Here is a 15277-nt window from a genome sequence, read left to right as displayed (position 1 = left end):
TTAAAAACTTGTTATTCTAAAGGCGCTTTACCAAGCAGTGCAAAGGAAACAACTTCTCTATAGTGTTGCACCACTGCAGAGGATAGAGGCAGTTCAATTCAAATAACATTAAACTGACTTATCAGTTTCCAGCCTACAAAACATGCTTAACAGACAATTCTCAGTGGGTTTATTTATCATTTGGCATGCCAGTAGTACAACTTTGAATAGAAATGACATTTGAAAGTTACAGGAAACAGATGGTTCACAATTTTAAATTACTATGGGGAGACCTTCAGCTGGAAACACATTAAAAAAATGTGTGTTAAAGATAATTAGCTAAATCCCATCAAAGAAATGTCACTACTCCATTATTTATTCTTATAGTTAGATTCAGCATTTTTTTTTTCCAAAGGTAAAAAGCTCACAAAATATAAAAATTTCCAGGAACATAAATATTCTGAATGCCATGCATGTTAAATCTATTTTAATATTCATTTTCTCTTAGGGAATTAAGCCCTCATTGCTTTCAGCACACAGCCATAATGTATCCTCAATGCAGAATGTGCACAAACAAGCCCTAAAGGTGCAACAATAACAAGCTTCAATTTGTTAGTTGTACAAAATGGTTCCTTAGCTACTTCATAATTTTCAGAAATAAGTTTATTGGTAGGTTTTATTTCAATACTGCAGTTATTTCATACATATATCAAGTCACCACTCTGTATTACTATATTAGGGAGTGTAGAAATCCTACAGTAACTGAACTCCGCAGCTTGTACATAACTAAGGAAAGATTTTAAAAAGTTTTTTTTTTTTTTTTTTTTTTTTTTAAGTGATGGAAAACTTTAACCTTTTGTAAAGCACTGAACTTTAGGAGTATAAGTTGTTTTGGGTCAACATTTTTTTTTTTCTGCTATCCTTTTTAAAGCCTGACTTTATGGATTGTGGCAGTGTTGAGTCACTGATTCAGTGCTTGTATAATTTTATTTATAATTACACAGGCATTGATTTGTAGTGTTTTTTTCCTTTTCTCTCCCCCCAACTGAAATCCAACACTTTGTATTATCAAACCATCAACAGCAGAACAAATCACAAAGCCAGTAGCGCAGTTTGTTTAAATAAGATGTTACTAGAGAACTGTACATCTACATTCTCATCCTATAATGAACCTAATTGTGAATTCATGTTAGTGATAACTCCTGGGTGTTATGAACAGCAAGTGGTAGCAGAGCGAGGCTTTCTGTGAAGCTTGACTGTGTCCGTGGGGATGAGGTGGTCTGTTCTTTCATCCACTGCCAACACTCTACGCACCGCCTCCTCAAAGGCCACCGCTACATTGGTGGCATCCTTGGCACTGGTCTCATAATAGGGGAAGTCACCATTCTCCTTGCACCACTGCTGCGCCTCCTCGCTGGATACCTGCCTCTCTGTCACATCCAATTTGTTGCCCAAGACTACGAATGGGAACTTCTCTGGCTCCTTGACATCTGCGTAGTAGATAAACTCCTTCTTCCAGTTGCCCAAGTTCAGAAAACTCTGGCTGTCATCTACACTGAAGGTGAGGAGGCAGCAATCAGAGCCACGATAGAAAGGAGTCCTCAGGCTGCGGAAACGCTCCTGGCCAGCTGTGTCCCAGATCTGAAGGGTAACTTGGGGGCCATCCACCTCCAGATCCTTGTTGAGGAACTCGACACCAATGGTGTGAAAAAGGTGTGCATCAAACTTGTTGGGCACGTAACGGTTCATGATGGAGCTCTTTCCTACACCACCATCACCCAGCAGAATGACTTTCAGCAGGGATGTCTTTGTTGTCATGACTATTCACTCCCAAATCCAACACTTTTGAAATAATGAACCTAACAGAAAGAGGGAGTGTGTGAGGGATGCTGTTATTGTTTGTACACCACCATGGTGGTAATTTGCAATGAAAAACTGCAGGAAGAAAAAAGTGTGATACATGTTACATGCATATTCTTCTCACCCTAGATTGATTTGGATCTCATCCACTTGTCCAGATCTGTGCTGATAAACCCCAGTCTCTGGTCACATGCTCATTAGTTTAATGTTGAAGAGTGCAGCCATTCAGTTAACGTTCAACTAACTGTAACACAGAGATAAGACCTGTTTTCCTGCTTTCCGGACAGCAGGCACACTGCAATACAGCAATAACGTTACATTAACACCAAGGTGCCAAATACGGGACATATTTTACCGTGCTTTAACATAACACAGTCAGAAAGTTGGTTCTATCAGCCAGCTAGCTGTTAGCTGAGCTGGCCACCATGAAGAAGGAAAACAAAATAACAGCTGGAGTTAGGTTAGGTTAATGCAGGACACTCAATCAGCTAGCTAAGGTCTACATGCAGACAAGAGTGCAAGTCACGTACCTTACTGTTAGATTTCAGGCAGCTGATTCAAAGACAAATAAACCACCAGATAATTTAACTGAGCTTAATGCATCTGTCTGACAGCTTCTTGCCTCAGTGTGTCTCAAAGTAACGTTAGGTCGTACCGTTTCCTGGTGAACTCTGGCGCTAACGCAGCTAGCTGCTAACAAGCTGTTAACATCGGATCATGTGATCTGGTCAAGCAGAACCAACCAACGAATGCCGACGTACGGTCTCAGGCCACCACGACTTATACATATAAATTAATATTTTCACAGAGTACACATCAGGCCGTTTTAATGCTAAAATAATAATAATAAAAAAAAATAGCACCGGCTTCTAAATCAGCCTTTGCTTTATTCGGGTGAGGTTAATAAGTGGTAGCGTCGCTCAACTAGTTAAAGGATCTTTGTAGTAGTCAGGCTACACCAACAGAGGGCGACATTTAGCTGTTATCCGTTACCATGTGGCACGCTTGGCTTCCTAGCAAAACATGAAGAGGACACCTTTTACAGTTTGTAAAATACACTAGATAATTGTGCTGCAGGGCCTATTATCTAGTCTATTATCTAAATTTAATGTCTGCATGTCTGCGTGTCTGCATGTACTGTAAAATGATATTTACTGATGCCACTCAGATTTTATCTGTCACATCAGTTTTATGCTGACTGTTCAAAGGTTGAGCAGTTAATTAATGAATTTATTCATTTTAATGTGAATGCTTTCTTTCTTTCTTTTTGTTTATGGTTGCTTTTTTTTTCTCTTTTGTTCCATTCCATGTCAAGATGATCCCACACTGCTTCAATAATGTTGAGGTCTGGATCTGGGGAGTGCAATCCATGACTGATAGGCCTGCGTAGTGTGTTTTTCTATCCATGTACGAATTTACTGCATTGGCAGTGTGTTTGGCACTATAATAATGCTGAAATTGAAGCTGCTGCCAACCAGATGCTTTCCAGATGGTACGGCATCTTGTGGATCAAAATGTAACTGTATTTTTGTGCATTCATAATTGCATCGATTTTGACTAGATCTCAGCACCACTGACTGAAATGCAGCCCATAACCATGACAGAGCCTCCACCATGTTTTACAGATGGCTGTAGACACCTACTGTTGTACCTCACTCCTGACGTCCTCCATACGCATTGATAATGATTAGACCTGTTGCCACTGATTGCCACAGGCTGCTAGTAACAAAGTGTCTAACGATACAATTTAAAGTCCGTTCTTTACTAAGTTGTGTTAATGTGTAGGCACATCAATGGTTTCTCCATTGAGTTAAGTTCATTTTTATGGTTGAATGATAGGTCAGAGTTAAGTGGCTTAACAAACAAACAACCCCGCATTCCTCGAAAGTGGTCAGGTGCAAGGACTGGACTGAATATGAGTGAAACAGCAGCCGAAGATGTTCAGAAGTCTGGAAAACTATTGCTCAAGACCTCGTTAAAATCACAACAAAATCTGACTCCTTGGAAGCAAAATCTTTAGAAATGAGGGGGTTGTTTAAGACCTTTGCACAGTGCATTGTCTGTAAAATAATCATGATTAACATCCAGATGGACAGCCTTAGCATCTGTACATAGAAAACAGAAATACTAGGCAGAGTTAGAAAAAAAACGATTTAACGTAATAACATGGTAAAATAATACAGACAGCAAATTTTACACAATTTTTATGCCGAATAGTTTTTTTTTTTAAATCATTTGAACTAAACAGCTTTCTAAAAAGTTATTCATTCAAGATTTTAGGTATAATTACCTAGGCATTCACATTACATATTGTAGATTATTTTGTTTAACTTCAGCAATGCACTGTTACATACTCAACAAAGGTTAAAGCACAATACTGTTGAACCAAACTAACAAAGTTAGCATTTTCACCTTTTCCTGAGATCTGAGTTTTCTGTACCATAACGATTATTTTGAAAATCACACATAAATGTAGCAGGGTGCTTCTTTGTAGCAGCATTGTGATGATGTGAAGTTCTGAGCAACTGGGTATATGTATTGTTCCCTGTAAGCTGTGTGTCTGCAATAAGGGAATGATGGGAAAAAAAACCCCACGAGAAACACACCATAACATAGACAGGAAACAGGAATCTGTATGCCATTTAGGGCAGAAATGTCAATCTGAGGTGTGATTCTTAAAAGACTGGACTGGCATCCTCTTGACAGGTTCCTGATGTCAGCAAAACAGTGTCAGCCCAATCTCACCTCCAAGACCTTTCCCACGCTGAGCTTCAAATATAATCTGAAATACAGCCAAAATACAGTTGTATGTTAAGGTTGTAGATCCAAGTAGTAAGTGAGTAAGTAATATGATGCTGCCTTTCCAACACACTGAATGAATTTACTTTTTAGGCCAATATTCATCATTGCTAGCCACAAGCATTGCAGAATACTATCAATAATGATTTATAATGTGTGTAAATAACTCACAGACTCTGGGGCCTTTTCCTTCCAGGCCACAGTGAGGAACTCAGTCTGCCACCTTTGCTCTCTGCTCTTATTCTGCTCCCATACTGGGTAAACATTGTTATCCAGGAGTACCCTGAGTGTACCCACATCAGGGCCCACCACACGGTAGTCAAAGGTAAGGCAGAAGCTGCCATAGTGGGGCCGGTCACCGAGAAGCAATTTCAACTTGGCCACATCCTCTTGCTCACCCACTAACCACTCAAAGCCATGTAGTAGTCAGCACCTGGGAGAGATTGTAGCTGATGTAGGTTACAGTATCTGAATGCACAAAAATGAATTAATCTTTTGAAAAAGAAAAAGTAACATTCATCAGTTTGTTACCATTGTCGTGGTATGCTACACTCCAGTCCATGTCATCAGACTTGTCTTGGACCCATTCACATGCCCCCTTGTCAAAGTTGCAATCCATGAAATACTCTAGACAGTAAGTGTCAGGAATGCATTTTTAAATTAGCCACATAATAGTGATTATACAATAAAGGCAAATACAGTAAACAAATTAGACACATTTTTGATTACCTTCTTGAACTGGTGCCGTTTGGATTTCTTTGACTTCTGTGGGTGGGCCGAACACTGACTCAAAGTCCTCTGATACTGTGTTTGGAGATTAAAGTGGGAAAAAATCTGTGAATTTAAACTATTCCACCTAAATATACACTCTCTTATAAGCCTATAGGTATTGGTATGACTAGGTTAAACTACTGCTGTCTAGTAAAACGGTCTGGCTACAAACTATAACTTTATAAAGGTTATATTTTTCACTTTTAACCAAAACTGATGGCAGGATTTATTGAAGGATTTTTGTATTAGACTGCAATTGTGAGATAATCAGTAAAAAATTGACACACCTGTATCATACTCTTAAAAAATGTGTAACTAAAATAAAAAAAAAACTTTTCACATAATGCAGCAAAGTGATTTTTCAAGATGACAGGTAGAAAGGGGTTTTTAAGCAGCAGGTTAAGACCTGCCCTGCTGTCACTCATGCCTTAAAATGGAACTACAACTTTAGCACAGATCCCCTCCAAGCAATTTAAAGCTCTTGCAGCAAATCATCCCTGCGAAAAGCAGCCACAGACAAGTGACAGCTGGGATTATTGAACCTGCTCAGTCAGAGCTTTAGAGAAGTCTAGAGTGCTGATGACAGACTTTCCTACAAGGAATTAAGTCTGTTTGCACATCTGTTTTGGGGAAACCTAATAAAAGGTTTAGGAGCTTTGTAAATTCCCACCCTATCTTTCCCCACCCCCCACCCAACTAGGGAGATGGGGAAACAGGGCCAGGATGAGTTGTATCCTTGGGCTCTCACATGCCAGCAGTCTAAAATTCCTCCCTCGAGGTGATGGATGTCCTGGGACCTGTCTACTCTTGCTCTCTGAGTTCTTACACAGCCTCTGATGTTTCCATAAAATTCAAGATTATCAGTGAAAGATGTCCTCATTTATGGAGTTTTGAATATAAGCTGATATGCTGGGCTCTTATTGAGACATTTACATTTAATTTATTTGGACCAATAGTTTAATATAACAGAGTAAGAAAGGATTTTAATAAAATATTAGGTTGCAATGATGATTTTATTCATCTTTTTTTATACCATCTTAGTCATCACAATGCTTGCGATCCTTTATAGAAAAAGGCAGCAAGACTGAGATGAGTCTGGCTAATGTGATTTAATGAACCTCAACATGCTGTCTCCTAAAACTGGCAGCAAAAACTCTGAGTAAAGTCATACTGGGCTTGAGGTTAACAGCAGACCTGAAGCAACAACCCCGTTTCGTCTTTGGTCAAGGCCTTATTCCAGAGCTGCTCTTTTAGACACTTATTTCAGCTGAAAATGCATAATTATGTTCAGATGCTGTGTAATCATGAGAGGACAGTCTCTTTAGAATCACACTGAGTTTGTTTAGTCTGTTTATGGTTACTACTTACACTGTGGACCACCCAGAATAGTGGAACTCATTTATCACAATGCTGCCAAACAATATGACGCTTACTGAAAACGTCTCCTCTTGGATTGAGCTGGTTGTCTTCCTCTTCCTCCTCTTCATCAGGAAATCTCTCCTCTTGCCTTTCCTCAGTCTGGGTGCCAATGTAGACTTCTCCGTCATAGTCGAAAGGTTGCAGGGGGATATTGGGGGGTGGCGTTGCGACTGGTTCGAGGATTACATTTTTGATGTCTTCGTCAGTCAGCTTACCTCCCAGAATCCTAGGCTTCACTTGGGAGTCTGGGATGGCTGCAGGCAGGAAGAGGAATCAGAATAGACATATGGCTCTGCAATCATGACTGACAGCCATAGTATTTTACTTCAGACGCTTTTCTTGGTTGTCATGTATTTTGCAGCTGCAGTTCTTATTTATCATTTCCTTGCAGTGACTTAACAGGTCATTGATAAAATGTTTTCCACAGGAGCTGAGCTATAACAAATGAACATGCTACGACAACAGATTTTCCTATTCCATGCAGATAAGGCATAAGACGGATGTTCATTCCACATGGCTTAAATTAGTTTCTTAAAGGCACAAGCACTTTATCATATAAGGCCATGCTGAGGATTCTAGGTCTCATATCAGACTGCGGGTGCTGTAAACATACATTTTCAGCCATGAGCAAAGGAGAGAGATGGGGGAGGTGCTTTTATATGTATATATATATATTATATTATATATATAGGCAAGAGGAAGGGATGAATGAATGGGGTTGCAGAGCAGGGAGTGAACAGCAGAAGCAGAGTCTTGGTTTCTGTACAGTCTCACCATTCAGGGAATCATCTGCACTGCCCTTTTCTCCATCCCACGAACTCTGATAAAATGGTTTAACTACAGAAAATAAAGGCATTTTCATTTACACAGAAAGCCCTGACCTCTTTATGTTATTTGGCTTTATGACTCTTCACCTGTTATTATCTGGGCCTGGTTCAAAGAGTACAACACTATCTTTATTTCTCCTTCTTCAGATGGCTGGCTACAATGCAGTGTCATATTTACACAGGTGTGTTTTCAATCTGTGCCTTTCTGGTGTTAACATCTGCAAAGAGGGGAGTCTGGAAGCAGGAAACTAGCCTTGGCAGGACCGCTGTTTGCAGATGTTTAAAGAGTCCAAATGAAATATGTGGCTGTAAAACTTCTCCTGACCTATCTGACTGACTACCCTCATCTGTTTTTGAAATCAAGTGTGAATGCCTTTATTTGGCAAATCTCAGTAGAAATTAAAGGCCCTGGTAAAATGATTTGATTCATAATTCTGTGCAGCAAATCTCGGATCTCACCAGAGCATTCAAAGCCATTGCCTCTGAAGCCAGACTTGCACCTGCACCTGTAGGATCCTTGAGTGTTCACACAGACAGCGTGGTGGCTGCACTTGTGGGTGCCAGCTGCACACTCATCAAGGTCTGGAATTGGAAGAATTCTATTTGTACTTTAGATGACTAATGAGATGCTTTGCCTTAATAATCATATATACCTTACCTACACAGTCATATTTGCCGTTGACATATTTCAGATCATAGCCCTCCTGGCACTTGCAGTAGTAGCTGCCAAAGGTGTTCACACATTGTCTGTTGTATGGGCAGAGGTTCTTCCCAGTTACACACTCATCAATATCTGAAGGGAAACAAAGTAGGAGAAAAATTATAGGGACTGTGTTTTTTTTAATATCCATCAGGAGCGAGTTCTGGAGCACAGGACACTATGCATTACTGTGAAAAACTAAGTGCACCCTTACCGCTTCTATAGAAATCAAAATGGTAAGTAGAAACACTTGATTAATTAATGAAAAAACCCAAGAGCTACATCTCAGATGCTGCAAGCCTCAGTGAGCATGTTAAATTTTTAAAGTTCATGACACTATAGTTAGAAAAAGACTGAACAAGTATGGCTTGTTTGGACTGGTTGCCAAGAGAAAGCCTCTGTTCTCTTAAAAGGGCACGACAGCACAGCTTAGATTTGCAGAGTTACATCTGAACAAACCACAAGACGTACAACAATGTCTTTCGGACAAAGTGGAGATGTTTGGCCAAAATGCATGGTGCCACTTTTGGCAAAACCCAAGCACAGCATATCAGCACAAACACCCTACCAGCTGCCAAGCATGGTGGTAGAATGGTGATGATTTGGGCTTGTTTTCAGCCACAGGACCTGGAGACTGTGAAAAATATAAAATTAGAATTTTGTAATCTGCAAATCATGTGTACCCTATGTTTAATCAAATAAATAATCAAATACAGGGTATAAATAAAAATAAAACCATAAAAATATATATTTGTTTTCATACACTCTTCAATAAATATAGAAGTTAAACAATGTGCAAATGATTGCATTCTGCTTTTGTTTACATTTTACAAAGGGTTGTCTTTTACTGCTTTGGCTTAAAATGTTTCTACTGTATTTGTGGTTAGCAAATGAAATTGTGGGCCTGTAGCATGTTGGGGTCTATCCTCTCTGGTATATGCCCTTACAATCAATGGTTATATGTGTGACTGAAGCAAAAATTTGGGTTTGGGAGTTCGGTGAGGCCATAGAAAAAATCAACTATTCATATAGTGTGTAGTGCAGGTGAGGCACTGTTGGCTTCAACTGAAGATTCTGTTTATAATTTTTATGGACAGAATTTCTAGGCACAGCAAAGTATCTTAAGGCTTCCGCCTTGGTGGCATCAGAATCTCATCTCTACATTTTGCGGATGATGCGGTCCGGTTGGCTTCCTCGGGTGTTGGCCTTCATCTCACAGTGGAGTGGTGTGCAGTCAGTGTGAAGGAGCAGGACTGAGAATTAGCACCTCCAAGTCTGAGACCATGGTAGAGTGCTCACTCGGGATCTTGATGAGTTGCTCGGGTTCATGTTCATGAATGAGGGAAGAAGGGAACGGGAGATTGACAGAGGGATTGAGGCCGTAGCTGCAGTGATGTAGCTGTTGTATCGGTCCGTCATGGTGAAGAGAGAGCTGAGCATAAAAGGGAAGCTGTCGATTACCGTCCATCTACATCCATACCCTCACCCATGGTCACAAGCTTTAGGTAGTGATCATGAGAATGAGATACAATGAGATACATGAGATAGTGAATGAGTTACAAATGAGCTTTCTCTGAATGGTGGCTGCCCATCCCTTAGAGGTAGGCTGGTTGGGGTGGTTTGGGCATCTGACGAAGATGCCTTGTGGGCAGAAGTGGGAAATAACGAAGTACAAATACTTTCTTACAGTACTTAAGTATATTTTCAGGTATCTGTACTTTACTTGAGTATTTATTTTTATGACAACTTTTTACTTTTACTCCCTACATTTTTACACAAACATCTGTACTTTCTACTCCTTAGATTTTCCTGTTCATTACTTTAGGTCTAACACATTTGATGGGAGTTTTTATTTCACATCACTGAGCCTTCAAACATCAAACCAATCTGAGCCTAAATGGAGGAACAGTTACACGTAGCGACAGTTGTATTGGTGTATCCATACCCGGGGCGTATTGCATAAAAGACATGAAAGAGGCATAACCATAAAATGTATGTATCTAGCGCTGTACTCATGGGTTAAAGTGGTCCGGAATGATCCGGAACAACGTTTTTGGTCCATAAATTGTGGTCGCGGTACTTCAGCAGCTATCTAGCGCTACAGAAGAGGAGCAAAATAAAGGGAGTAACGTGTTGTGGCAGGTAATTTCAAATGTAACGTTTCTATCAGCTAAACAAATAGTAAACACTCAAACTGTCTGCAGTTTGTCTGCTAGCTAAAAGGTCCAGCTGCTGTATTTCCAGGGAGAGAAAATAGTGAGAGAGAAGTTCACTAAGAGATGGAGAAAGAGTGGAGGAGAGGAAGAGGAGAGGTTATGTTTAAAGGTAAGGACTGCTTAGTGACATCTGATGAACTGGAAATTTAAAGCTTACATTTTTAAAATCTGATATTTGATCTGTATATGATGTGAAGTTATATTTTTTCATATTGTGAAACATCCTGCAAAACAGACTGAGGTATACTAACTTTGTGTTATTCAAAGTGTTGCATGAAAATACTGCAGTTTAGTGCAGGATAAACAGGTTAGTTTGTCATACTGTATTTACAGTAAAGCTCTGTGTTGGACTAGTGCATGGTGACGGCTGTTAAGTTAGGTCAGAGTTAGGTTACAACAAATGTAGCAGAGATGAGTTTGAATTTAAGCTGATGATGCTGAGATTCAGTCACTCAATTTAACCTTTATGCCAACTGTATACTGTGTAATATAAAGACAGTATAAGGAGTATACTGTCAGTGTAGGGGATGGAACTCAGCCAAGGTGCTTGGGAAACATCTACTTACATTTTGTTGAATTCAATTGTGTAAATCCACAAAGAGCAGTAAACCTCAGAGCAGCAGCACATGTCAGCTGATCTCAGCCTGTGCTCAAAGAAAATCTACTGGAGCTCAGAAATTATTGTGAGTTGGGATTCTTTTCCTCACAATGAGCTACCAGGGTTCTCCCACCTCCTGAATCCCACTGTAACTCTGACTGGACCCATCATTCTGTTTAGGTGATGAGGCAGAGTCTCTACAATTTAGGTAACAACACACAGACAAAACTATTTGCACAAAACTAGCTAGTAGAAATGTCCTCCAGAGAGCTACTTTTACTTTCTTACTTTCAGTCCACTTCAGAGCCTGTACTTTTTCAGTTTTACTTGAGTAAATGGATAAATCAGTACTTCAGCTTTTACCAGAGTATTTTTTAACACAAGTATCTGTACTTCTACTCAAGTACAGAATGCCTGTTCTTTTGTCACCTCTGCCCTGGGTGCCTCCTGGGTGAGATGTTCTGGCCATTTCCTACCAGGAGGAGGCCCCAGGGTAGGCCCAGACACTCTTGAGGGATTATATCTCTCAGCCTGGCCTGGGAACACCTCACTGTTTCCCTGGGTAAGTTGGAGGAATTGGCTGGGGAGAGGGAGGCCTGGCTTTCTCTGCTTAGGCTGCAGGCTCTACAACCCAGCTCCGGAAAAGCAGAAAAAAAATGGATGGGTGGATGGATATACGAGTGTATGAGTGATTCTTTTATTTTTTTTGTACATTACATGTGGTGGAAATAGCTTTTGGCTGCTTTTGAGAATAAAAGTATGTTTTTGTTGTAAATCTATTTTTGAATGTGTTGTATCTGTGGCAGTCATGAAATTTAATGCTGCTGAACTTGTATATAACCTCTCCTGTGTAATCATGTCAGACTGATGCAGCCACAGCTCAGGCAGATTTGTTGGAAGAAATATAACTAAATTGCATTCAGCCAATTTACAAGCCAAGCACGCCAAAACCGCACAATATAATCCTTATAGTAATCCTTACAGAATGTTTCCAGTGTGTAGTTACCTTCAATCTATGTGACATAAAAAGTCAACGTGGGTCTCTTTTCACGCTGCGTTTCTTGTTTCATATAAGGGCTGTTGCTCCAAATAACACATTGCTTGTCCCATGTCATACTTGACATAGGCTTTCTTTACATAACAATAATTTTTACAACATGAATTTTACTGCATTTCTGACCTACTACCGCTCCCTACACAAGTTCTTCCATCCTGCCCCAGTTGCAGGCCTGCAGATGGGCAGAGGCAATGAATCTCCCCCTGCACCTCTTCACAGCCATACTGACAGTGAGCGAGTGCACAGGTCCTGGAATCTACACGTACAAACACAAATACTACACATTATCAGATATACAACCTAGTTAATAAATTAGTGTCATTCCCAAAGCTGTTCTCTGTGTTGCCACTCAGGGTATGTATGCATAGTGGGACTCACTGGCACAAGATCCATCAGGCATTAATGTGTATCCGTTGAGACAGTAACATTTGTAACTCCCAAAGGTGTTCATGCAGCGATGCTCACATGGACGAGGTTTCAGGCCACACTCATTCAAGTCTAAAAATAAGAATCATCTTTATTTTTTGGATTCATTCAATAGAACAGTTAAACATTTCCTTACTAATCTAAAGCAGCGACAAAGTGAACTCACCAGCTATAAATTAGAGTTTGTGAACCCAGTTGCTTTCAGACCTCATTCAGTGACCTCAAATACCCACCTTGATTACACGTCTTTCCGGAGTATCCTGGAAAACACTTGCATTTGTTGGGGCCAACACACTCTCCATGCTTGCACCCGTGCTCACACTGGGCTGGTAAAACATTTAAGATGAAGAAAATACCACCAGAAATATCAGTGGTGGAACATTATGGATTGCAGTCAAACCGCACATTTCTATTATGCAGGCAAGGTTTTTTTTAAATCTAGAGTGTAATTTCCTCCACATTTTGGGGGTTAGAAAATATCTTCATGAAAAGACTAATAATAGTCAGAATATAGTGTCTTGGCAGTAAAAAACCTTCTCTCTAATTATTGTTTATTCAGAAAGCTTTTCATATTAGTCTGAATGTCTCAGCCTGCTTGCCATTTAAGTATATTAATGACTTTTATCTTAATTATGATTTACTGTTTATAAACCAGCCTCTGAATGTGGACTTACCCTCACACTGCCCTTTACTGTTTTTCTTCCAGCCATAGCAACACTCCAGTCTCCTGCCATAGCGACACACACCTGGTTGGTTTCCAGTAAGGACTTGTCTGTAGTGCCTTTGCAGAAGAAGAGGAGTCAAAGGTAAGATATATAATTTTTTGGTCTCTGTAATATTTACAACTCACCCTGGTAAGTGCACAGATCATCCAAGAGCAACTTAAGCCTTTAAACAAAATCTCATGTCAGCAGCAACAAAAAAAGAAAAAGAAAAAAAAAAGTCAAAACACAACTTATAAATTCAGGTTATTACAGAATCGTGTTTATTTAGGCCCACACATACACACACTCACTGAGATCTCTCAAATGCAGGCTTTCAGGCATTCATTTTTAATTATGTCCAAACAAGCAAACAATCTAACAAAGTGTCTCCTCACAGGCTTGTTTAGCAATAGAAGTAGGGCTCCCTAAGGAGCAACAGTCAGCTGACAGGATGTAGGCTACAGATGGAGGAAAAACACACTAATCAGACACTGGCACCCTCACGCTATATTTCCTCTTTTTAAAATCTACTTTGATCTTTGTTTTGGTTCTGGAGAGAGATGCATATCTACTGGAAGTTATTCTGACTCATGTTAAAGAGTCAGTGGTGCACTCAAAATAACCTGCAGTACATATAGATTACACTGCATGTGTACATTTGATCTTGCAAATTCAATTATCATTTTTACCATAACTTCGTTAGCAAGTCATTCCAAGAATGGCAGAATCTTGCACTCAAATCAAACTGCAGCTTTCAGCATCTTTAGCTTGTTTTTAAGATGAGAGCCAAACGCTAATATCCCAGACAGGACTGGAGGAATCTGAGTCTTTATAGAAATCAACCAGAATAGCCCACAGGAGATGGTCTCCTAAGTGTGACAGGTGCTCTTCAGTTGCTGTGCCACATTTAGAAGTCACACTCTCATAGTCCTCTGTTGGCAGGGGCAGCAGTGTGCATATTTTCAAAACAGTTTCCCCTGTAAAAATTTTACTCACATTTAACAATGCAAAATAGAGGGCTTTGAGTTAAGCTCCGCTTAAAATAACAGAATGTAGACAAACTAATAGTTAAAGTGTTTTTTTTTAAGAGAAAGCAGGTCAAACTGGATACTATCTGGTACTATAATTAACATTGTTGGGTATTTTTGGATTTCAGATTCCCTGAAATGTGATTGGAATTTATGTTACGTAAACATCTGTCTGATACCATACTTGAACTTATTTTTGACTCTTGACTGAGTAAAGTTTCCACCTGCTGCAGATCTCAGAGTAGAAGCACACCATACATCACACGCTCTGTTGCCCTACTTGATTGACTTACCTATAGGCTTCTGTGCTACCAGCAGAGATGTGGAGCAGGGAGAAAAAGAGCACCGACCAAACTAAGTGGCTGCATGTCTGTCACAGTGGAGCAGCTGTAATGCCTTGTTTCCCACGAGGCTGACTTTGGTGCTGTAGTTCTGACTGTTCCTCCTAGAGGGCTGACGCTCATTAAATTGCCTAGACAGAAACAAGTCTCAGTTTTTCACAAGGCACGCCGGATTTCATGTATTTCCAGAACACAAAGTCAAACTCTCCTCTAGGGAAAAATATCTCTGTCATACTCTTTTCACTGCTGCAGCTACGCTCTGTGTCCCAAAATTTGCTTTTCTTTCTTTCTACCCTGAAATTCCAGAGGTTGTCTGTCACTGTGAAATGACACAGGACTGAGACGGATGACGGTGGTGACTTCTGGAGGTAGGAGTGGGTTTGTAAGGGGGGGTGGGGAAAATGTTAGGGGTAATCCTTTCTTTACTCAAACCCTATAGAGGCTCAAATGAAAACAACATCTGAAAATCAAATGGTCTTTTTTCCTTTTCCTTGATGAACTTTACATGCATTAGCTGCTTTTATGATTGGCCTTTGCTCTGTTTTTTTTAAT

General features: G+C 40.0%; 2 protein-coding genes across 4 annotated transcripts; both read right to left on the bottom strand.

Annotated features, from left to right (window-relative positions):
* Positions 1–155: 155 nt before the first annotated feature.
* rab9a (RAB9A, member RAS oncogene family) lies at positions 156–2740 on the bottom strand. Of its 3 annotated transcripts, none has more exons than XM_030757696.1 (3): positions 2370–2740; positions 1964–2134; positions 156–1838 (listed from the first exon to the last, which is right to left on the bottom strand). In XM_030757696.1, exon 3 carries the CDS (start codon positions 1795–1797, stop codon positions 1189–1191), a length of 609 nt encoding a protein of 202 aa, XP_030613556.1. In that variant the 5' UTR covers positions 1798–1838; positions 1964–2134; positions 2370–2740; the 3' UTR covers positions 156–1188. The 3 variants fall into 3 exon arrangements, with proteins under 3 accessions (XP_030613556.1, XP_030613555.1, XP_030613557.1); XM_030757695.1 differs by having other exon boundaries at positions 1964–2083; XM_030757697.1 differs by having other exon boundaries at positions 1964–2083; positions 2495–2740.
* A 1114-nt stretch (positions 2741–3854) lies between these two features.
* Positions 3855–15063, bottom strand: egfl6 (EGF-like-domain, multiple 6). The gene is given in 16 exon segments (XM_030758577.1): positions 3855–4573; positions 4576–4621; positions 4810–5042; positions 5045–5071; positions 5170–5265; positions 5368–5442; positions 6843–7082; positions 7603–7665; positions 8115–8237; positions 8314–8448; positions 12363–12482; positions 12605–12724; positions 12886–12978; positions 13327–13433; positions 14678–14715; positions 14717–15063. Coding segments are annotated over 16 exon segments (1707 nt in total). The 5' UTR covers positions 14849–15063; the 3' UTR covers positions 3855–4514.
* Positions 15064–15277: the final 214 nt, after the last annotated feature.

This window comes from Archocentrus centrarchus, chromosome 21, assembly GCF_007364275.1.
Source record: "Archocentrus centrarchus isolate MPI-CPG fArcCen1 chromosome 21, fArcCen1, whole genome shotgun sequence".
Taxonomy (NCBI): Eukaryota; Metazoa; Chordata; class Actinopteri; order Cichliformes; family Cichlidae; genus Archocentrus; species Archocentrus centrarchus.
The sequence above is the reverse complement of the archived record's forward strand: the minus strand, read 5'-3'. Positions and strand labels throughout refer to the sequence as shown.

Bases quoted from the DNA above. Each gene is read 5' to 3' on its own strand.
- rab9a (XM_030757696.1), bottom strand. From the start codon at position 1,797: ATGACAACAAAGACATCCCTGCTGAAAGTCATTCTGCTGGGTGATGGT.